Raw genomic sequence first — 22,454 nt, 5'->3', positions numbered from 1 at the left:
TACATTTCATAGAAACCTTTACCTTGCCTACTGTTGGGACACTTTTCATGATTTTTCTAATTCATTTCCCCTCTATATAAGGGAGCAGCAACTGCCTCAAATCCATGACAGTCTATTAAGTGCACAAAACTGATTGGAAGTCCTGCCTTAGTAGCTATTTAAAGTGTAGTACGTCACAATGATTCATTCTGAATGTATAGCTTTATGCCTTAATTATAATCAGTAATGAAATAGACTTAATTTTAAGACTGTGGCACAACTGATTAATACCAGGAAATTGAGACCCCAGGTAGCTATGAAGTCAGTTGTCTTCCTTATGTAGCTGCAAGTCATAACTGGAGCCATGCCAGTAGCAAGGCAAAGCAAAGCCACCGAGTACAAACCATCCCTTTTCACCAGCCCATGAGCTACCCTTAGTCTTTGAAATGTCTTTATGAGGGCAAACTTCTATCTTCAGAAGAAAGTGCATCATGCCAATGCCATTATCCAAAGAAAATCTGCTGCAGCACCATTGCTGTGCTTGCCTCAACACTGAGGAACAGGCACAAGTGCTTACATGTTTAAACTTCAGGTTTGGCAGCTTGTCTTCTGAAGGATAGGATAGGATAGGATTAGGATAGGATAGGATAGGATAGGATAGGATTAGGATAGGATAGGATAGGATAGGATAGGATAGGATAGGATAGGATAGGATAGGATAGGATAGGATAGGATAGGATAGGATAGGATAGGATAGGATAGGTATAGTGGTTTAACCCCAGCGAGCAGCTAAGCCCACACAGCTGCTCACTCTACCTCACCTGTGGGATCAAAGAGAGAATCAGAAGGGTAGCTGGAAAACTTATGGGTTGAGATGAAGTTTGGCAGGGAAAGGAAAGTCAGTGCACACAAGAAAAGCAAGAGGGTATTCATTCAGCCCTTCCCAGGAACAGGCAGTTTTTCTGACATCTCTGGGAGAGAGGGCTCCATCACATGTAACAATGACTTGGGAAGACAAAAGTCATGGCTCCAAATGCTCCTTTCTTCCTCCTTCTTCCTCCCACTTTATATACTGAGCATGATGTCCTATGGCCTGGAATATCCCTTTGGTCAGTTGGGGTTGCCTGTCCCAGCTGTGTCTCCTTCCAAGTCCCCCAGCCACACCCAGTCCCCTCGCCATCGTGGCAGGAGAAGAAAGCAGAAGAGGCCTTGGCACTGTGTAAGCCCTGCTCAGCAATAACAAAAATATCTCTATATTATCAACTCTGTGTTCACCACAAATCCCAAACCCAGGCCCACACCAGCCACTGGGAAGAAAATGAACTCTACCTCAGCTTAAACCAGCACAATAGGATAGGATAGAACTATTTCTGTAGGAAGAGACCTACAACAATGATTGAGTCCAGCTGCCTGGCCACTTCCATGGCATGTTGTTAACAGTACTTTCCAAATACCTTTTCAACACTGACAGTCTTGGGGCAACGACCCCATCTTCAGGAAGCCTGTACAGTGTTTGACCACCCTCTCGGTAAAGAAATGCATCCTGACATCCAATCTGAACCTCCCCTGGCACAACTTTGAACCATTCCCACAGGTCCTACCACTGGATCCACATCACCCTCTCTGCTTTCCCTCCTCAGAGAGCTGTGAAGAGCAATAACATTTGCCCTCAGCCGGGTTATTCCAACAAGGCAAACCCAAAGTCCTTAGCTACTCAGTCCTTTTACACTTCTATCTCTCCCGAGCTCCTTTGTAATTTGCTGATGGGAGCAGGGAAGGCACTGGGAAGAGGTGGCAGCCAGCACTCACAAACCCAGCAAAGGCTCCAAGTGCATATGCAGAACAAACCCTACTTGCTTCAGGGTGGCTGTAAACTAGCAAAGCTCCTCCCAATGGGGTTAGTCCCATCAGCTTTCAGGTGTGGGGTTTCAGGGCTCCACTGGTGTGGAAGCATTTAAGATCCTTTTTCACCTTTGCTTTCCCTCTGAACCTAAATTGAGGAAGAATGTGAACTGAAGGTGGGGAGCTGAGGTGAGAGGGAAATAGTTGCTGGAGGGTAGGTGATGAAATGAGATGAAAGAAGGAAAAGATGAGTCAATGTCAAGAAAAAAGGCTGACACAGATGAAGTGTCACAACATGACTGAAACAATATAACAGCTTATTGTAGCCAAGTGTCAGGCATTTGTTTTTTTTCTCTACCGTTAGTTTAGAGTTTTTAATTCTGAGTTAGTTCTCTTTTCTCCTACCAAGGTGAGAATAAATCTGTGCAGGGGTCCCTAAATCAGTATGCAGCCAGAAGCAAGGACTATCCTATATTCCTATGGCAACAGTGAACTGTTTGATTGTCTAAGGTGTCTTGTGAAATATCACTGTAAGAAAGAAGATAAACATGGAGGAAATAAGAAAACATATACAAATTAAAATTTAATGAAGACATATTTCGTTTGTATGCATGCTAATGGGTTTATTTAATTTATGGAGAAATCGTTCCAGAAACCAAAATTAATAGTCCTGAACTTCAAAGAAGAGTTTGGTATTCGAAGTGGTAGAAAGAAAGAAGGTAGAAAACAGGGGAAGGGGCAGTGCATTCATCCAGAATCTTCTTTTATGTGCATTAATGCATTTTATAGATCTAAAAATGAGCAGAGGGACCATTATGTTTTAACTGCATAAGGCATGCTTGGTGCCTGATTACGCTGGCATGGGCAGAGATTCAGGAAAGTTAGACTGAAAATTCCGTCTTAGAACTCTAAAGCATCTTTATGATGACACTTTTTAAAGTAAAATTAAAAAAAAGAAAAAGAAAAGAGTAAATGAATCACATTTAATCCCTGTTTTAAATAGGGAACTATTATTGACTTGTACTAGACACAGAGCGTCTTGTTTCAGTGTTAGTCATAATACTGTTAAAATGATCTAAAAGGTTATTGAAGCCACTCCTACAGCCTCTTGCTATGATTAATGCTAGACAAAGAGAATACTTATTCTGCTTTAAAATGCTGCTTTTGAGACTCCTTAAAAACTAGTGCCATATGTTTATAACTTTAACACGTACCCAATAAACACAGGAAATATAGTGGTGCAGTCAGCTCTTATCCTTTAGCAATCATCTCTTGCTGCAGAAGGAAGAGAGCACATGCAGAATAAAATCTGCAAAGCTTTACAGCTCTTGGACACCTTTTCTTGTAGAAAGTTACATTGTCACTTGTAGATGTACCTTCACATTGAAAGTCTGGGCACAAGTGTAGTTTCCCTGCCAACTATTGGACTTGTTCAAATTAATGTCCTTTTACACATGGCTGACTGTTCTGAGATCAGAGTCATGCCAATCCACAGGAAGATCTCAGCATGGAATCCTTTTTTAATTCAGCCCACATGTTAGGCCAGAGAGTGCACTCATGGTGCTGTTGTTCAGACCCACATCAGCTCATTCCTCAGGTTATCAGGCCAGAAAATCTACCTGAGGCTCTGTTTTCTTTCTCCATTTTTCAGCCAGCATGACAGCATCCCCAAAACAGTCCAGAGCAGCCATTAGTTAATGGAACTTCCCGAAATGTGCATGATCTGATATTAGTGTCCATTTCAAAAATTAGGTTGGCAACTCCATTAGGACCAGCATCCATCTGTCTTGTTATTATTAATGAGGCAAGAGAAAGCTACTTATGCTATTCAGTCATGGGAACCAAAAAAAGGACATATTACAGAGAAACTTTACTGAAACTGCAGCTAAAAGGTTCCAGTTACCAATAGCATTACTGAGTTTTGTTCTTCGCAATATCCAGTCAAGCTTAGTGCTTTGTATGCAAACTCTGGCCATTGTGGCTTAAGATGCAAAAGTGAACAAAACTGACTGAGTAACAGTCATTTATGGTTGTATTGAAAATATAAATAAACATAGATAATTCTAGTTCTCCCTATTGTTATTCAGACTTAAAATCTTCACAGACTAATTATTTTATGTAGTGTATTGTGAGTGCCATGTATGGCAAGCTTTGGATATGGGCAAAGGAGCTCTGATCTCTCAGCATCTACCCATTTCTTTTTTTTTTTTTTTAAATAACATTTAGGTTTTTTTAAGACAGTGTGATGTGGAAAGGAAATTAAAGTCCCAGTTGCTTTTTAATTTGAAATGTGAAAGTGATGGGATCCACTGGAAAAATCCACCTGGAATCTTCCATCTGGTTCAGTGATGTTGATAATTAAGTCAGACAGATATTGTGCAGACAAACTGGAAAAAAAATCTGTTTCCTTTCATTCTCCCACACTTGCTCTGATATTCAGCACACATACAATGCTTTTTACAGGTACTCCTTCCAGAGCTTTTCCTCCCAAGTCTCATACAAATCTCATGACTTATAAATCCAAAGGAGTTTATCCAAGTTAATTTCTTGTTTACTGTCCCTAAGGTTCTTCCCTTTGTTTGCACCTGTTGGCTGTAGGGAATAATTTATGTATTTTTCTATAGATTACATCCAGAATTTGTCCTTTGCTTTCCAAAAAACTCTACAACTGAACCAGTTCTTCATCTGTGACCTGAGGATTTTTTTTTGTTATTTTTCTCTGAATCATGCTAGAAAATCAAAGTCACAGAACAAAGAAAAAAAGACATTTTTTCAAAGAAAATAAAAAGTTGGTGAAAACTGCCCTGCCACTGAATACTCCACTGACTCAGTAAATTAGGGATTCTTACTTGCTCTTTTCAGGGATGTGTGTAGATGTGTGTAGTCTAGATACTCTTCGTTTATATATATATATATATATATATATAAAAAAAATTATATAATTATTGGTTCTGTCTGGGTATTTCTTTTATGCAGATTTGAAGTGATTTCATGCAAGCTTATGTTTCCCTAGCATGAGAAAGGTGTTGTGAAGACTGTGACTGAATTTGTGCCCTAAAATGTTTCCCTTTTCAGTTTGTTATTTAAGGGACTGCTTAAATGTTAAAAGAAATTTACCTGTCTCTTTTTACTGTCTACCTGAAAGCAACAGGGGTTTGGAAGGCTGCTGGGAAATCATCTTCATGTCTCTCTCCCGCAGAAGTGGCAGTGCACAGAGGATGCTTCTGGCAAACTCCGAATTCACAAGTGCAAGGTGCCCAGCGACATCCTGGCCATCAGAAAGAGAACGCGCAGCCTCCACTCCCGGGGGTACGGCGCTAAAGACAAGGACTGCAACTGTGGAGACACTGATTACCGGAACAGCAGGGCCCAAAGGAAGAATCAAAGACAGTTCCTGAGAAATCCTAATGTGCAAAGTAAGTGTTACTTGATCTCTTGGACTCTGAGGCAGAGAGCAGGGGAAAATGGCTAGCAGAGCATTTTTCTACCAGTATGCTCTTGCTTTCACCTTCGTGTCTAATGAAGATGTCCGTAATTGGTAGTCAGGTTCTAAACAATTGCCTCTGCAACAAGTACCTAAAGTGGTCCTAAAGCTGGAAAGGCACTTTTACGAGGTCATTTAGTGATAGGACAAGGGGAAATTGCTTTAAGCTTGGACAGGGTAGGTTTGGGTTAGATATTAGGAAGAAATTCAGTACTGTGAGGGCTGTCGAGAGAAGTTGTGGATGCCCCATCCCTAGATGCATTCAAGGCCGCGTTAGGTGGAGTTTTGAGCAACCTGTTCTAGGGACAAGTGTTCTTTCCCATGGCAGGAGTGCTGGAACTGGGTATTCTTTCAGGTCCTTTCCAACGCAAACCGTTCTGTGATTCTGATAGCAACAATCACAACAACGTTCATCCTCCGGACCCCGGCGAGCAGCAGCCTTTGGGAGCGGTGGTAGTGGCGGTGATGCTCTGGTGCCACCTCCCGCGCAGCTCAGACATGACAGCCCGCTGGCCTCCGCGCTGATCTGCGGCCGCCGCTCGCCAAGGTGGCCGGTGCCAGTGTTTTGCTGCATGGTTGAGGCAAAATTCGCTGGCTGTTTGGTGATGTCCCGCACACATGTGCTCCCCGAGGCACTGCGGGGCTGCTCTCGGACTGAAACACTGCTCGGCTCCCGCTTCCCTTCTGCCTCCCCTGCGCGTCCGCAGCGGGATGCCCGCAGGGACACGCGTGAGATCACAGTGTCCTCTAGTGGAGCGTGGGCTGAAGGGATTGTGTCTTGCAGTGTCTTGCGTTTTAAGACTGTAGCACTCGGGTTTGTTTCTCCTAATGGTTTATACAAAAGAAGCCATTATTTTAAATGGAGCACGATTTTTCTTCTCTCTGCCCAGCAATGCAAGTGAATTTCTGTAGCTGTAGCAATAAAGATTTTAGAATTTGTTGAACAGCAGGCTGTGTTCTCCTGCTCTCTAACTAGAGTACAAGACTGGGGAATGAAATAAAGATGGGTCTTCAAAGCAAGATGTTAGTGAAGTTGTATGAGAAACACAAAAGTTAGAAGGTGCTGCACAGATGTCTATGAAGTTAGAAAATAATGCCAGTATCATTCAAAATATTTCCTGATTTAAAACCCCCACACTGTGAATGTGAACAAGAATCCCTGGTATTCTTTGTACATTCAACCACAATATTGTCTGTCTTGAGCTGTCTCGTTTGGCCTAAATACTGTCTTGATCTAATTTCTTCCATTTGTTTAGTATGATCTAAGGAACCTCACAGTGCGTACAGGCAGAGCTCTGCTGAAAAGTGTGCCTGCCACACACTGCCAGGGTGATTCTCAAACTGGGAAATGTTCCCTTAAGAGATATTTTTGTAGGGAGATACCTTCTGTGTACCTTGGAAAGAGGTGCTGCCAAGTCACCAGCAAGGGCTGAAAGGGGATTGTGACTGGAGCAAGTTACTTGGGGAGAGAAAGTAAGGAAAGGCTGGAAAAAATCTGAAGGAGGCATCGGAAGAAGTTGCTTTGTTGTGCTTTAATTCTTTACAACATTCTTACACCTACTTCTTCCCTTCTCTGCCTCCTCCAAATCAGCCTTAACACTCCTCTAAGTAGAGCAGGGAAAGACTCATAATGATGAAATATTTGTAAGGGAATTACTAATTCAGGCTCATCTTCAGATGACGCATGCATGAGATGCCTATATATTCCACCTTTTTAGCCACTCGTTTACTAAGCAGTATCATCAGAGGCTGTTAAATGCGAGAAATTGTCCCTTCTGACCCTGTGAATCTTTCGACATAATTTTATTAAAGATTAATACTGTTACAGACCAGAGAGATGCTTTGAAACTAGCTCTTCTGTTCATGAAGATGAATGTCCTCATTGCCTTGCCTGAGCCTTTTTTCACCTGACAGCAGGTAGTTCCTGGAAATGTTTAGGAGAGGGTGGTTTGAATGAAAAGTTCAATGAGGTTCACTATCTTCTCCTTTAAAAGATTGCAGGAAATGTTCAGTCTGAGTCTCTCAAAGACACTAACATAAAAACTTGACTAGATCTGATGCTTCATGCCAAAGGCAGTACTTTCTTACAGCTGCTGCTTTCTGCTGGATAAATTATTGTGAGGTGACATGGGTGTGCTAAGCATAGATGCAACAAATGGAAATGCCCTACAACCGACCTTTTTACAAGCTTAATTTTGTATGTCTAGGGCCCTCTGTGTGTGGCTTTGCTAGACAGAACATTCTTTGGTGTGGTATTGACTGTCAGTTTGATCATCTTGGTTTGGGTCAAGTGCATTTAGCAAAATAAGTGAAAAGTGTAAGTAATGACTTTCAGACTGAGACCAAAGAGAGGTTCTCTGGTACATGAAATTAAAAATTCCTCAAAAGAGTTAATTGCCTTAGTTAGTCTTGCTCATATACACAGTAACTAAAAGAGCTGTAACCCTGCTAAGCTCAGAGCTTTCAAGGGGTAAAAGTGACATGATAAATCTCACTGTAGCTCTGCAATGCAGCAACTTTTTGATGGTCTATGCCTTGCACACATAAATACAGATTACATATGTGTCAAAGTATATGTAGGTATAGATACATACTGATACTGATATCTGATGGATTCTTACCCTCTAAATTCTTACCTTTAAAAAGGAAAAGGTGTTAACCTTTCAAAAATTTTTTTTTTACTCTAAAGTACACATTAAATATGTCACATGCCAATTTACCGGTGGTGACCTTGTTTCACAGTACTGAATTATTTCCTTTTATAAAGTGGTTTCTAAGCCTGTGTTCTGTGATTTATTTTTTTTAGTGTCTCTTTCTAGATATCTGATTTCTGAGAGACTGTTTTTAATTCAAAGATATAGATGCTAACTGTGGCATAAGGTCAGACTAACATGAAATGCAAACCTTGAAGCAATTGTAATTTCATGCTACTCATGGAAGTGTGGGTCACAATGTATCAAATAAGTTTCTGTAAAGTCACAGAAAAAATAAAATGGTTTTATTGAACAGGATTCTTCTCTTTGGAATATATTTTGTGTTCAGATATATATATATATATTTGACTGTGAATGTTTCTTCTGCGTCAGAATACAAACCTCGATTTGTCCACACTCGCCAAACCCGGTCCTTGTCTGTGGAATTTGAAGGTGAGATATATGACATAAATCTGGAAGAAGAAGAGCTGCAGGTGTTAAAGACCAGGAGTATCACCAAGCGTCACAATGCTGAAAATGAGGAAGAAGGAGAGGAAACTGCTCGTGCTGCTCGTGACATGATGGTCGCTGATGGCACTGATGCCAGGGGTCAACCCAGCTCTGTCAGAGTGACACACAAGTATGATTGCTTTTTCTCCGTGGTATTTTTGTTTCTTAAAACAAAGCCTTCATTTTCTAACTGTGCTCTTTCTCTCTCCGTATAATATTTGGGAACTTCGAAACTGACATCATAGATGTTAGATACAAATGAGTTGTATTCTTTAGGAAGTGGAATAATTTATATTTAGTATGTGTATTTTAAATGGAGGCCTCTAGTTTAGGTTTTATTTCTAGGGAGGAGTAGACATCTCCAGAGGGAAATTCATCCCTTGTATCAAAATATACATCTTATTAATCGCCCTGTTAATCACCCTGGATTAATCACCCTGTTAAACTAGTCCTTCTGCTGTTTATTATAAAGTCTAGACTAGCAGTTTATCACAGAGGCCTAAATCTGAGATGACTGAAGTCCCACTCTACATGAGGACAGATTAGATCAGCTACATCATGCTTCTTAATGCTTAGTTGTTTGCAGCCATTAGCAATAGCTAAGATACATTAGACCTGCTTATTCAAGATACACCAGATCTGAATTAAAAAAGCAAACATGTAAAATGTAATTAGGGTTTATTTCTTCTCTTTTTTTTCGGAGATCACGAAAGTTAGTTTTGAATAGTAAAAATTATCTTTTCTTGCACTGATAATTTCCAACCAGGGAATTATTAGAACTTTAAATAGTTTTCCTGAAAAATTATTATTTCTCCATGAGGTGTTTTGACCTTTACAGAACAGTATTGCTTTCAGAATTCTTTGAGTGAAGAAAAAAACAGAATAGCACAATATCGGAAGAGATAAGCATCTACATCTTTTTTTCTGTTATTCTTCTCAAAAATTAGAAGAAGGGTTCTGATGAAGGAGGACCCAAGCAAAGTTCTGTCTATAAAGTTAGATTTCTCTAATTAAGGAATTTCTGTTTGTCAGCAGTGGGCTTTGAAAGCCCAACCTGCACTCTGCTGGATTTTCTGTCTCAGTGCACTGCCTTGGTCTTTCTTGTGCTTTTTTTCTTCCTCTAGGTAGAGCTGTTTTTTCAAACACAGTTGAGAATGTTTTTATCATTGCACTGTTTTTTAACCCAAGTCCTCAGTAGACTTTTTGTTAAACCATGTGTTAGAACTTTTTCCTCTAAGTTTTGTTCTTCTTGGTCTTTTTTTCAATTATATTGGTCTTCAGCCCTCTGACTGTATGTTCTCTTCTTGAGTGTTCTATATGCTGGGAAGATGAGCCACATTCATGTGGCAAGAAGAATGTATTTCTCAGCAGCTGGTGATTAAATAAACAATGGCACATTTGGTTAACAAGAGGCTTTAAATTCTGAACAGATTTTTACTTCAGTTTCAATTTCATTTCTTAATGATTAAGAATGTGTTGCATTTTCTGCTTAGCAGGCACAGACCATCTGTCATGGATGACGAGTTTTCCAGAGAAAACAGATAAAAGCAATTGTTACTATTAAGTCAGCAGAGGAAGACCTTGTTGAGTTTGTTTTCTTTTTATTTATTAACATAATATAAAAAAAATAATTGATTAGGAATGTTGGAAGAAAGAGAAAAAATGGGTGGGTAACTGGGAAATGACTGACCTTCATTTTGGTGTTTCTTAAACTCACATCTACAGGTGTTTCATTCTTCCAAATGACACTATTCACTGTGAGAGGGAGCTGTACCAGTCTGCCAGAGCCTGGAAGGATCACAAGGCTTACATTGATAAGGAGGTAAGTGGTATTTTAAAATTTGTGAAGTCTTTACCTTTTCAAAGAATAATTCTGACTCAGAATTACTCTCTGCAGATTGAAGCTCTCCAAGATAAAATTAAGAATTTGAGGGAAGTTAGAGGACACCTAAAAAGAAGAAAACCAGATGAATGTGATTGTAGCAAACAGAGGTAAGAGAGGTGGCACTAAATACTGAATGCTGTTCTGATTTCTAAATCTTATACATTTTCCAGGGATTTTGAGATTGAAAATAAAAATCCAAAGCTTTATTGATATTTATAACCATTGTAGGCCCCAGTTTTAATTAAATATGAGTAGAAGCTACTGTGAACAACAAGAAGATAAATTTTAGCATTTTAAGATTAAATTTGTTTGTATGCTACTAACATGTTTGAATCCGCCTGCAGTTCTGCTATAACCTAGCATAGGATCACACAGATATAACTTTCTTAAATTAGGTGGAAATTTTAAGTCTGTATAGTTCCTTAAGAAAATGCCAACAATAGTATATTACTGTTTTGGTTTTGTGTTGAAAACAGTTTCATGAGTTACTAATTCCTAAAATTTTTCCCTGTAGCTATTACAACAAAGAGAAGGGGGTAAAGGCTCAAGACAAACTGAAGAGTCATCTTCATCCCTTCAAGTAAGGCTGTTATTAACCTCTCATTCTCACAGTTGACATTTTGGTGACTGGATAAATGTAATTTTGGGGATTTGAGGGGTATTTTTCGTTTGGGTTTTGTAGCATTTTTTGTGGAGAGAGGTGAGGGGAAGAAAAGGTCACATGTAACAAGCTATCACAAGAAACATTCAGTGGTTTTGCACCAGCTTGTGAAAGTTTATGGATATTTCTTCAACCTATTGATAGAAAAAGGATGAAAATAGTATTCTCAGAAACTGATCAATATATTTTTTTCAACAATCCAGTAAAACTTAAATGCAGCAGAGCATCCTTTCTCATGCTTGCTGAAGGGCACACCTTATCTTATCAGCTGGGGAAGCTAAGCTAGAAGGTCCTGTTCTCAGCCTTCCACCTTTATAAAATCCAAAAAGATGTAAAAACTGCTAGTGCAGCTGTTAACCAAACAGAGACTGTTCTTAATCAGCCGTGCCCACTTCCTCTCCGAGCAGAGAAGCAGCACAGGAGGTGGATGGCAAACTGCAGCTGTTCAAAGAGAACCGGAGAAGGAAGAAGGAGCGAAAGGGGAGAAGGCGCCAGAAAAAGGGAGATGAGTGCAGCCTTCCTGGGCTGACGTGCTTTACCCATGACAACAACCACTGGCAAACAGCACCATTCTGGAACTGTGAGTCTTGTGTCAAAATGCAGATGTGGTCTAGGTTCTCCTCTGCTGTATTACGGGTTCTCCACTTCATGCAATCAGAGCATTATTCTGACCTTTAATGATGTCAAAAACTTCAGCAAATAAAAGGTCTACTTTAATTTTAATATTTTTATTTCAAAGTGTATAATAAACAACTTATCGTGAACAAAATGCAGAAACTATCCCTTATGAATTCTTCCCATTATTTCACTTTTTATATGATAAATATTTTTAAAATCACAAGTGCATAGCATTTGTGTATATGAACGAAATATTAGAGGTAAAGGATATTTTAAGTCTCTTTAAACTTTAGGGTATATAGATTACTATGCTGTTGAGACATAAACATTTCTCAGTATTCAGCATTAACAAACAAGTGTTTTTCTCATTTGTAATGATGGAGAAAGAAAAGTGATTGAAAACTTTATTTTCAGAAATTTAAAGACCAGATGATGATGAAGTTAGGACGTATTTGACTCCAAGCTGAAAATTTGCTAAGAACAATTTTCATTTGGAGAAAGAAATTGTCTCCTAGTGATAATCTGTTCTGATTGTATTAGGACTTCTGCTAATACCTACTTTACATTTTAAAATGTTTCCAAAGCAGTCATATGCACGGCTTTTTTTAAAGAAAACAATTACATTGGTTAATTTCTTTTTAACTGTGGAGTAACAAAAAGTTATGGAAAGAGTTCTCATATTGCTGTGCATTCTACCAATGCTCCAACAACAGTCATGGGGTAAAAAATGTCCTTTTGACATAGTTCACTATTTAAAGAAGAGCTAATGTATTATAATACCATTACCATTTTATTAAGTCTGTTCAAAACACTGACACTGTTCACTAGTCACAGTACCCAAAGTCAAAATAAATCTAAATAAAAACCTAAGGCAATATGAGTATTTTATTACTGTCATTAAAGGTATTAGTGGAAGAAACAAGCATATTATTTTTGATTGAAAACTAATAAGTTGTTTGTTTAATTACAGTGGGCTCTTTCTGTGCTTGCACAAGCTCCAATAACAACACTTACTGGTGTTTGAGAACAGTTAATGACACCCACAATTTTCTGTTTTGTGAGTTTGCAACTGGCTTCTTGGAATATTTTGATATGAACACTGATCCCTATCAGGTAAACCCCTTTCCCTGTTACAAAATGTCATTCACCAGAATCCACCAGGGTTTCCTTAGGTTTTGTTAACAAGTATCATTTCCCTTCCTTCCTCTCTTTCTCAGCTGACCAATACAGTTCACACAGTGGAACGAGGCATTTTGAATCAATTACACATCCAGCTAATGGAACTGCGAAGTTGTCAGGGTTACAAGCAGTGCAATCCAAGGCCAAAGGGACTTGAAACAGGTACAAGAGCAATAGCAGTGTTCACTTCCATTTTATTAACATTGTTTTCATCTACTTAAGTTCTAATTCTATCCATGAAGTGTCACTCTCCTAAGTGTTGCTCTGAACAATTTGGAATTATCCATATACACCAATCCTTCACATCTGCATGACCAAGAGACTTCTTTGCAAGTCTGCACAGGTTGTTCTTGACAGATATTGATGGCAAACCCCATCATTTGACAGAAATGCTGCAGAAGGGAAATCGTTACTGGAGCTTGTCAATAACAGCCATATGCAGATCTTCACAGCCATAACTCTTTTCTCTCTTGCAGGGTTTATTTCATTAGTTTTTGCCTCCCAGTATCAGGTGAGGTATTAAATCCTGTGTTTATTTCAAATGCTGTCTGCCTCTGTGAACAACTTCAGGTTCCTTACCACAACCAAGAGTTTACATTGCAAACTTCTAATCACCAGTAGTCTCCTTCATTTTTGAAGAAAGCAACATTTCTTTACAAGAGTCTCTCAGTAAAGCAAAGCTGGTATTTTTACTTCAAGTCTCTGGAATTCATTGCACTTAACTTTGGTTGATTGAACATTCTGATTTATTATTTTTTCACAGGAATGCTCCATTCTACATAATTTGTGGTGTTGCCTCTTTGTATCTCTTTCTTCATCTACAAATGTTTCTCTTTTTTACAATATCTAATTGTTTGGGGGTTTTATTATTTTTGAAAACCTGTGAGTTTTCAGTTCTTTTATGTAAAACTTCCAGGAAATCTTTGTTGGACTGCAGCTCTGTCTTTATTTAACACAGTACATTTCTTTTTAGGAATTAGATGCTGTGCATGGAAAACTACATTTTGAATGGTTTTACAAGTTCTAAACACTAACAAAAGTTACTCTTGTATTTTCCTATATCAGGAAATAAAGATGGAGGAAGCTATGATCCACACAGGTATCCACACTTTTTTATTCTCCTCAGCAGCTTCTTTCCAAATAATTGCATGACTCCTGTCCATTTCAACTAATGTCTGTATCCTGCCATGCTGCACACAGCATAGCTTTTGATGCATGCATTTTCTAACTACCCTACACTGAACTTGGCCATTGTTTTTTAGATCCACCATTCTGCATTTAACGTAGCTCAATGTCATAGCAAGACTTCATACAGCTCATATTTCATGCCTGTACTCCTTTAGATGTTTGCCCAAGGAAAATTACACAGAAAGAATCACCTCTTTTGGGTTGCTCTCGTGTTATCATGTTGATTTTGGATGGGTTGGAGGTGTTTTTCTGGTTTTATTTAGTAAGTCTTCACTGCTGCTTTTTAAATGTAAACTAAGTATGCTTAAAAGGCTTTCTGAGGTACAAAGAACCTAGTCAAACCTATGGAAGCAAAGCAAAATCTTCTCACTGGCGTTCAGAAATGTTGGCATATACTGCTTTAAGCAAAAACAGTGCTCAATATGAGCAGCCTGTGCTCAGAAGCCAGCATGAGAGGGTTCAATTTAAGAAGAAAGATGAAGCTCCTTTGGGCTGAGAGCAGATCAGACAAGCATAAAATGAAATTTCCTTAAAAGGTTGTATTATTTGAACTGAGGAAAGGCACCAGGAGAAATTTTTTAAACCTAACAGTTGAACCTGAGGAACACATTACAGACAGCTCTTTGAAAAAGAGCTGTTTTTTTCTGTTCAAAAGGATACTTATTGTACCTACATGTTTATCATGCAGAGCCCTGTGTCTCCTGGTGGAGAAACCAGACAAACATAAAGCAAAAACCTGAAGAGACTGAAAAAACTGCAGGTCTTAACAGTACTGTACTTTCTGTTCATTGAGCAGTATTTGTTCTCAGGGTGAAAAACAGATAAACATCTGTGGAGTGTCGTATTTAGACTGGTCTCCTTTTCACAGTTTATCAGTTTCATACATTTTCATCTCTATACATTTTGGAGGAGTAGCTGCTGATATACATTGCTTACTTGAAAAGTAAACAAGGGAGTCCAAGGGTTATACAAGTCTGCATAAAACCTTTTTCACAGAGTCTTCTGAAAAGAACCTTGTCATTAATTTCCAGCAGTCAAAGAGTTATGCTAATGTATTTCAATGTATAGATCTCCAATTTAAGCAGCTAAATATTCTTTTGCAGTCAATTTTGTATTTTCTCAACTGCGTAGTTTTGGGATCTAGGAAAATGATAAGCTTTCGTTTGGTTTGTATCCCACTGCTTGCATTGCTCATTACAGCCTGGTGGGAACTGGTTACTACAATGATAGAAAGTAATCCCTGTAATTATGCTTGTAAGTCTTTCATTAAAAGGAGTCCTTGTAAGTAAGCATTCCTCATTTTAACTACAGATCTAACAGAAATAGCATTTTTGAATCGTAGGATTATGTGAAATAGGAGAGCACGCTGGATTAATCTATAAGTTTTATCTTCCTACAGTGTTTGGCAACAAAAACATTTTAACTTCAGATACAAAAGAACATACAATAAACGTCTTGCTACTGTGATAAATAGCAGATATAATGTAACACAAGCAATATTGTTCTGTGCCATGACATTCCAGACACCCAGTTTCTCTATTTACACAAATGCCTGGGTTCAACATTTTGTTTCAAGCCCCATCTTAGTGGGATGTTTTTCTTTTCTCAAACAAAATCAAACCAAACCAAACCACAACAACAAAAAAATTAACAAACCCCATTTATCAGAAATCATTACAATGATCTAATAGAGCATCCTTTTGTTGCTACCTGCAGAGGACAAATGGAATAACAATGGAAAGTCATCTGAACTGCTCCTTAGGCTTCCTTCAGGTCATGTAGATTCTCCACTCAGACCTGTTTCCAGTTCAAAATGCCCCGAGTTACTAAAGCACTGCCTGTGTTGCAGTAAAACTCTGGGACAACAGGCCCGTGTGGAAATAGCCTGGGTAACGCAGTTTGCACAGAGGGAGAGAGTTTCAGCAGGGAAGAACTGGTGTCAGCTCTGCCCTGTGATGGACTGAGCATGGCTATGCAGACTTGGCTGGTAACAGGATGCGTGAACTTCCTCTCTCCTCTCCTACTTGTCTGAAGTTTTTCAAAGCCACCAAAGATATGATCTTACCCACCTGTCTTTGGTCTTAATGGAGACATATTCAAATCTCTTATTAGTTTTGAGGTAATACAGGTACAGATAGCATTATAGAGGATGCCAGGGTAGGATAAATGGAGAGTAAAGCTTATAAAGCTTAACTAAAGCTTGATCTAGAAATGAACAAACAAACAATCAAACAACAGCGACAACAAAGACAACAACAACAACAAAAGAGTAAGTTTTGCTTTGAACAGCAAGCAACAATTTTTTTTTCTCTTTTGGATCTATGTCATAGCTGAGAAATTCCAAAATGTTGATCAAGGAAACCACTGCCATGCTGTTTCTCAAATGCAACTCATCTGCACTTTCCCATTTCTTCCTTATTTGTAACAAAATTTCTTACAGGGGAAAACCTCTTCTTTCCTCTCCTCTTCCCTCTGTTTGCTTCAATTTCAGTGGGAAACTTTTCATGCTTACTGCAAGTTGTGGAATTAAACTGTGAAGTAATTTGCTCAGTCAACCAAAATAGCTCTAGAACCTTAAGGCTTTGCTTCCCTGTTTGTTTAATATGTATGAATACAAGTTATCTCTGTCTTCAAACAAGCTATTTTCCTCTGTGTGACATAAAGATCATGGAACAATTCCCAGTGCCTTCCCAGCTGTGAAACTTCTCTGAGACTGCAGAAACAGTGCCACATTTAGAGAGCAAAAAATAGATCCAGAGTGAAGGACCACGTAGCTCTGACTCAGACTTTCAGCTATTTTGTAGGAGCACTGCAAACTCCTTGCTGATCTGACTCCTGTGCAGCACAGCCCCATTGCCCTGCTGCTGAGCCTCCTCAGAAACCCTGTCCCTCTTCACTGGTCCCCAGACTTCCCCACTGCCCAGCCTGCCACTCAGCTCAAGCCTCTGTCCCACTGCTGGGGATGGGCAGCTGGGTTCCTCCTGGGCCCAAATGCACTCTTGTGGCTCCTGCTTTGCCCCCAATCCCCTGGTCTGTCCCCAAACCTGTTACCAGTCAAACAGAATCACTTTTGTTTCAGTTCCTGCCATAACATACCAACCCATTTGACTGCCCCTACAACAGTTTGTTTTCCTATACAGGCTCTGACTTGGCAAAAGAAAAAAAAAAAAACCCTAGCAAAAAAAACCAAAAAAAAACAACAACAACAAAAAAATATACAACGGCAACAAAAAAAAACCCAGAAAAATTTAAATATTGTTGCATTTGCATTCTTGTTCATATCTTAGAGGGTTTAGTGACTAAATTCCTTGAAAAAGCAGCCCCCCGTCATGATGTTTTCTTGGGCTGCTTATGCCTCTAAGCACTGGAATAATAAATCATCTTTCTTGAAATCTCTGTGGTATTTAATTATCTTTTGTTTCAGGAAACAAATTATCTGTAATATGACTTACAAAGATGGCTCTCATGTGGCTATGCCATTATTTCATTTCTCTTGTCTGCTTCAGGAAAGAAAGAAGATGTTCTGTCATAGCTATTCTACCAAAGCCAAAAAGCTTTTGTTTCTTCCTGGGTCAGGGAGATTGTCAAATGTTTGCAAAAAATATATGTTTCTAGAATTTGATATTAAAAAAAACAGAACACTTAAATTTTATGTTGCAAAATATTTCCAATTAAGAGCAAAGATTCGGGTGTTTTCAAATAAGGAAAGTGGTCTCCTTTTGTTGGGAGCAGAGTAAGGCCCCACATTGTAATAAAATCACAAGGTGTTTTTCTAACCATAATGGTATTTTTCTGGTCTTCCATATGATGGACTGAATATTGGAGAAATTTTTTTACTGTGAAATCCCAAGCTAGTAAGAAGCAAAGAATGTAATCTATGATAGACAGAAGTTGTATCTTCTGTTCTACTTGAAAAATGAGAAAGAGCAACTTAAAATACAAACAAATTAATGGAGATGCCAAGAACCATCTGTGGGGATGCAGGGCTCAATTTGGATGAGGATTTGAGCTCAGTTCACATGGTTGGACTGGAGCCACTTGAACTTCTAAAGTAATTGCTACTAGCCTACCTGCCTGTACACTTTTCATGAAGAGAAAAAAATCATTATCAGTGAGATAATTACTAAAGATTTCCTGCAATATCATTTGGAAGGGCAAAATTGTCACTTTCCCTGATAAACATTTGAGTTGCTTGATTCGTCTTTCCTTGTAGACCACCTTGTTGATAAAATCTTTCCAGTGAATTCAGTCTGCCCAGTGAATTAAATACAATAGTGCTGTTCAGTTTTACTTTTCAGTATAAAATAGGCTTCACATCACAGGTTATCTGAGTCACTATAGTCACTGCAGTGAATTTTTAAAATATTTTGGAAGTGGGTTTCTTGTGTGTCTTTGCATCTTCTGGCTGTAATCAAAAAAAAAATGCAGCTCCATTGTTATTTATAGACCCATATCTATGCCCTTTATTCAGTCTTATTATTTGAAAAGACTGCTAGATATTTTCTTTGAAAGATTTTTTTTTAAAAAAACAAACCCTTAAGAAGATTCTCTGTGTATATTTTAACACTATTTTACAAAGGTAGTGCGGTCCTATAAATTAATTCACACTGACTTTTTACAGTTTTCGTTTCCCCTAATTGCTCCATATAAAATAAAATGAATGTTTACAAAATAGATTAAAACCCCCTTTGGCTATCATTTACTAAATAAAATGTGTCTGGTTAGTTTGTAGACCATATTTTTTAAGCTACCCAGAAACAAAATTCATGTGAACATTGAAGTTCACGTCACCAATGGTTTCAGAGGTAGTCCCTCCCCTCTTATACTTAATCATTTGGTTATTGCATATTTTTCTGGAGTGCTCAAGAAAGGCAAATGGATTATTTCTGTATTGAAACTCTTGAAATATCAGAGGATGGACTTACCTCTGAATGCCATCACAAAGCCCCATTAGACCAGATTTTGTTGTTTTTTTTCCTCAGCCCAGGGATGTAGCAGGAGACAGGGAGTTCTTGCTGTGTGTTTATCAGGGGCTGTGAACACATCCAAGGCCAGAACCACTCACCTGATGACAGAAGAGGTGGAGTGTCTTACACTTTGAGCTACCTACTTTATGAACAGTGGTGCTTTCAAGCCAACTGAAGTAGAAACACACATGGAAGCTTTGCCTACATCCTTAATAGTGTTCACCAGTAGACTTTATTCTTTCTTTCAACAGAGGACAATTATGGGATGGATGGGAAGGCTAAGCTGCCCAGTTTCACTGGCGACATTGACTGGCAAGGACTGGAAGACTTGTACAGTGTGAATGAAAGTATATATGAATACAGACACAACTTTAGACTTAGTCTGGCTGACTGGACTAATTACTTGAAGGATGTAGATAGAATGTTTGCACTGCTGAACAGTTACTACCAGCAAAATAAACCAGACAAGGATAATAACACTGCTCGAAGCAACGGGGACGAATCCTCCACGCCGTTCACCTTGGTGGAAATGACTTCTGCTGAGGAGTCCAGCGGCCTGACTGCGGAAGAGTTGCAGCTTATTGTGCCAACAGACTTTGCAGCCCTTGCTTTGAGCACGGTGAATTTAAGTCAGGAGAGGAAACTTGAATTAAACAACGATATTCCTGAGAAAAGTAGTTTGAATGACGCACACTGGAGAAATAGTCATCCAGCTGAAAAATGGATGGAGGATAAAGAATCGGACCGTTTCGATATGGATTTCAGTGGAAACGGTTTGATAGAGTTGGAGTCCCGGCATAGCTTCATGCTACAGCCCATCAGCATTCCTCAAAAAGACACTCATCAGGATAGTGACACTGTGGAAGATATATTTGAAGACCAAATGTATCTTCCCATGAGGTCTGATGAACCCTTCGTTCATCAGACTGTAAACATATCCATTAGGGATTCACCTGTCAGTACCCAGGAAGAAGGAACTTACTTTAAAAAAACCAAACAAAGTCTCGCAGGAGAAAGTTCACAAATCCTAAATGCAGAAGGCAGTGCCTCAGCTCCACTCTCCTTGGATTAGATCAAGTTGTAAACTGTTAAATGGGTTCTCCTTTTTCTTATTAGCAAACTAATAAAGGTAATCAAGACAACTGACATTCCATGTTTATTGTAGATATGTTTTGCAGCTAAATTGAGCCCAGTTCAGTATTTGTCTCTGTGCATTTCTTTTTATTCACATGCACATGCTCTCACTATAATTCTCCACACTGGGAAGCAAGATTTCCAGTTTTCTCTAAAAAGAAACAGTGTTAACTTTAAAATGCAGCAGCGCATTCTCTGAAAGCTAAAAATTATTTCTTCAAAAAGGGTGTCCAAGTCACTTTCTCTGTTTCCAAATGATCCCCCCATGACTGTTTCAGTTCACCCAGTATGCCTGCATAATGTCTTTTCCATGAATTATTTTAACCACTGGCAATTCTTAATGCCATGCTTTCAAGTAAAATGCACTTTTAAAATCTGTATGCCATACCATTTATGCATCTAACACCTTACAGGTTCTTAAGTTTCCTCGTTCTCTTACGAAATTGTGAAACCAATAAACAGACTGACCTGAAAGAGGTAAACACCATGGATTGTGGAAACAGACTCTTCAAATATTATTTTAGCAAAAATATTGCATGTTTTTGTTGCTTTATTAAATTTACTCTCAGAAAGGTATGGCTAACAATTGTTAACTGTAGAAGCATTTGTTTAAATTGGATTGTTTCCCTATACATTGATATTATCAGTATTAAAATTCCATTAATTTTTCTGACCTTTTTTTTTCTCCCTAAATCTGGTAGAAAGGTTTATGTCAGTACATAAATGTTTTTATCACCCCACCTGATTTTTATTACCCTGAGCAATATCTTGAAAGAATTATCGTTTTGAGTCTTAAATTCTTTTTTTGTTTTGAACAGGCATTAAAGGGAATGATAAAATCATGTTAGGTTTCCATTATTTTAGACATAAAAGGCACAATGAGGGTAAAAAATAGTAGTTTAGTAATAATTTTTGTTGTATTCTAAATTTTTTCTTGAACTTTACCAAACATTAAATCATATGAAGTATAATACAAAAATGACTTCGAAAATCTGTATTACTCAAAACTTAGTATTTTCCCTTTCTTTTTTATAAATTTCTAAATAATTATCACAACAGCAACAAAAGAGAATTACCTCAAACAGACGTAATTACACAGTGTCCAGCTCACGGGTGTGTTTCCTACCTGTTACATGTTATTTAGCGTAGTGAGTATTTTTTGGCTATTGCAAGCACTGCAGGTTAAACTTACATTCATTGCATTGTATTTTAAGTTGAAACTTTTTAAAAAGGAGATTCTTTTAGTAGGATTTTAATAATTTTAAGAAGCAGTCTTTTTGATGGACTCTGTAAATATGTTAAAATTACTAGTTCTTTATCTGATGTATGTGTCATGGGCTGATTGATAGAAAAACATATTTATGGTCATGAATGATGCTATTTGTACATAGGTTTTAAGTTACTAGGATACAAACTGTGTTTTTAAATCTTGTATAATATTTCTGTGATACTTTTATAGTACAATTCTGGCTTCGGGAAAGTCTAGAAGCAATATTTCTTGAAATAAAAAGTGTTTTACTTTACCTGCTTCAGAGAAGTCCACATGATCCAGTTTTCCTCCTGAATAAGTTTTATTTCAAAAATACATTAACAGTTTCAGTTTTAAGAATCCATCCACATTAAAAGCAACAGGTAACAGAATAACACACAACATTCTGTTAGGTATAAATTATTCCTGGAGATGTGAGTAATGTATATTTTTTGTTTGTTTAAGATGTGCTGTGATTTTAATTTTTTTAATTCCAAATTCATCCGGTCCTTTCTTCCTTGAACTCCATGCACTGAGCTGCACAACCAGCAGTTCCCAGAAGTAATGCAAATGTTTCATGGAGCCACATCTTGCTTTGCTGCTTTCACTCCTCCCTGCACAGCTCTCCCTGCAACAGCAAAACACTGCAGACCAGACTTACCAAGAGTGAACCACAGACCCCAAGTTAGGACTTGTGTCTCCTTGTACAAGAGTCAGCATGAAAAAGAATTTAGCTTTCGAGGTAAACTCCCTCTTACATGAACGCCATGTTTGTTCAGTGGCCTGTGAATAAGACTAATTTCATACCTAAACTCAGTCTCTGAATCTGTGCTTCTTGAACTCTTCTTTCTTTTACATAGTCGGGGGACTCTGGTGCTTCTGCAGACATGAGGTTATAGATGATGTTGGCAGAGATGAGGGAAGTGGGTGAATCCAGGTGTTCCGAAAGCAGTCACTGCAATGTCAGATAGAACCCTGAGAGAAGTCTGCCCTGAAAGCGCACTAGCAAGCACAGGATGTATCTCAAGGCAGGGTGCAGAGCAGGCTGAGCCAGCGAGCTTGCGA

General features: G+C 38.5%; 1 protein-coding gene across 2 annotated transcripts in view; it reads left to right on the top strand.

Annotated features, from left to right (window-relative positions):
* Nucleotides 1–22,164, top strand: part of SULF1 (sulfatase 1) — a 65,082-nt gene extending 42,918 nt beyond the window's left edge. The window contains exons 10-19 of one of the 2 annotated variants that reach the window (XM_066180337.1): nt 5,021–5,237; nt 8,392–8,638; nt 10,234–10,330; nt 10,406–10,500; nt 10,908–10,973; nt 11,462–11,634; nt 12,643–12,785; nt 12,890–13,013; nt 13,917–13,950; nt 19,258–19,386. In XM_066180337.1, coding sequence (XP_066036434.1) covers nt 5,021–5,237; nt 8,392–8,638; nt 10,234–10,330; nt 10,406–10,500; nt 10,908–10,973; nt 11,462–11,634; nt 12,643–12,785; nt 12,890–13,013; nt 13,917–13,950; nt 19,258–19,288 — 1,227 coding nt within the window. In that variant the 3' untranslated portion in view covers nt 19,289–19,386. Of the gene's footprint in view, nt 1–5,020; nt 5,238–8,391; nt 8,639–10,233; nt 10,331–10,405; nt 10,501–10,907; nt 10,974–11,461; nt 11,635–12,642; nt 12,786–12,889; nt 13,014–13,916; nt 13,951–19,257 lie in introns of both variants that reach the window. The other variant, XM_066180331.1, reaches the window with a different exon arrangement.
* Nucleotides 22,165–22,454: the final 290 nt, after the last annotated feature.

The sequence above is a fragment of the Chamaea fasciata genome, unplaced genomic scaffold (genome assembly GCF_029207755.1).
Source record: "Chamaea fasciata isolate MVZ Bird 193981 ecotype frontalis unplaced genomic scaffold, bChaFas1.0.hap1 SCAF_1, whole genome shotgun sequence".
NCBI classification, from domain to species: domain Eukaryota; kingdom Metazoa; phylum Chordata; class Aves; order Passeriformes; family Sylviidae; genus Chamaea; species Chamaea fasciata.
This window is presented reverse-complemented; position numbering and strand designations above follow the sequence as displayed.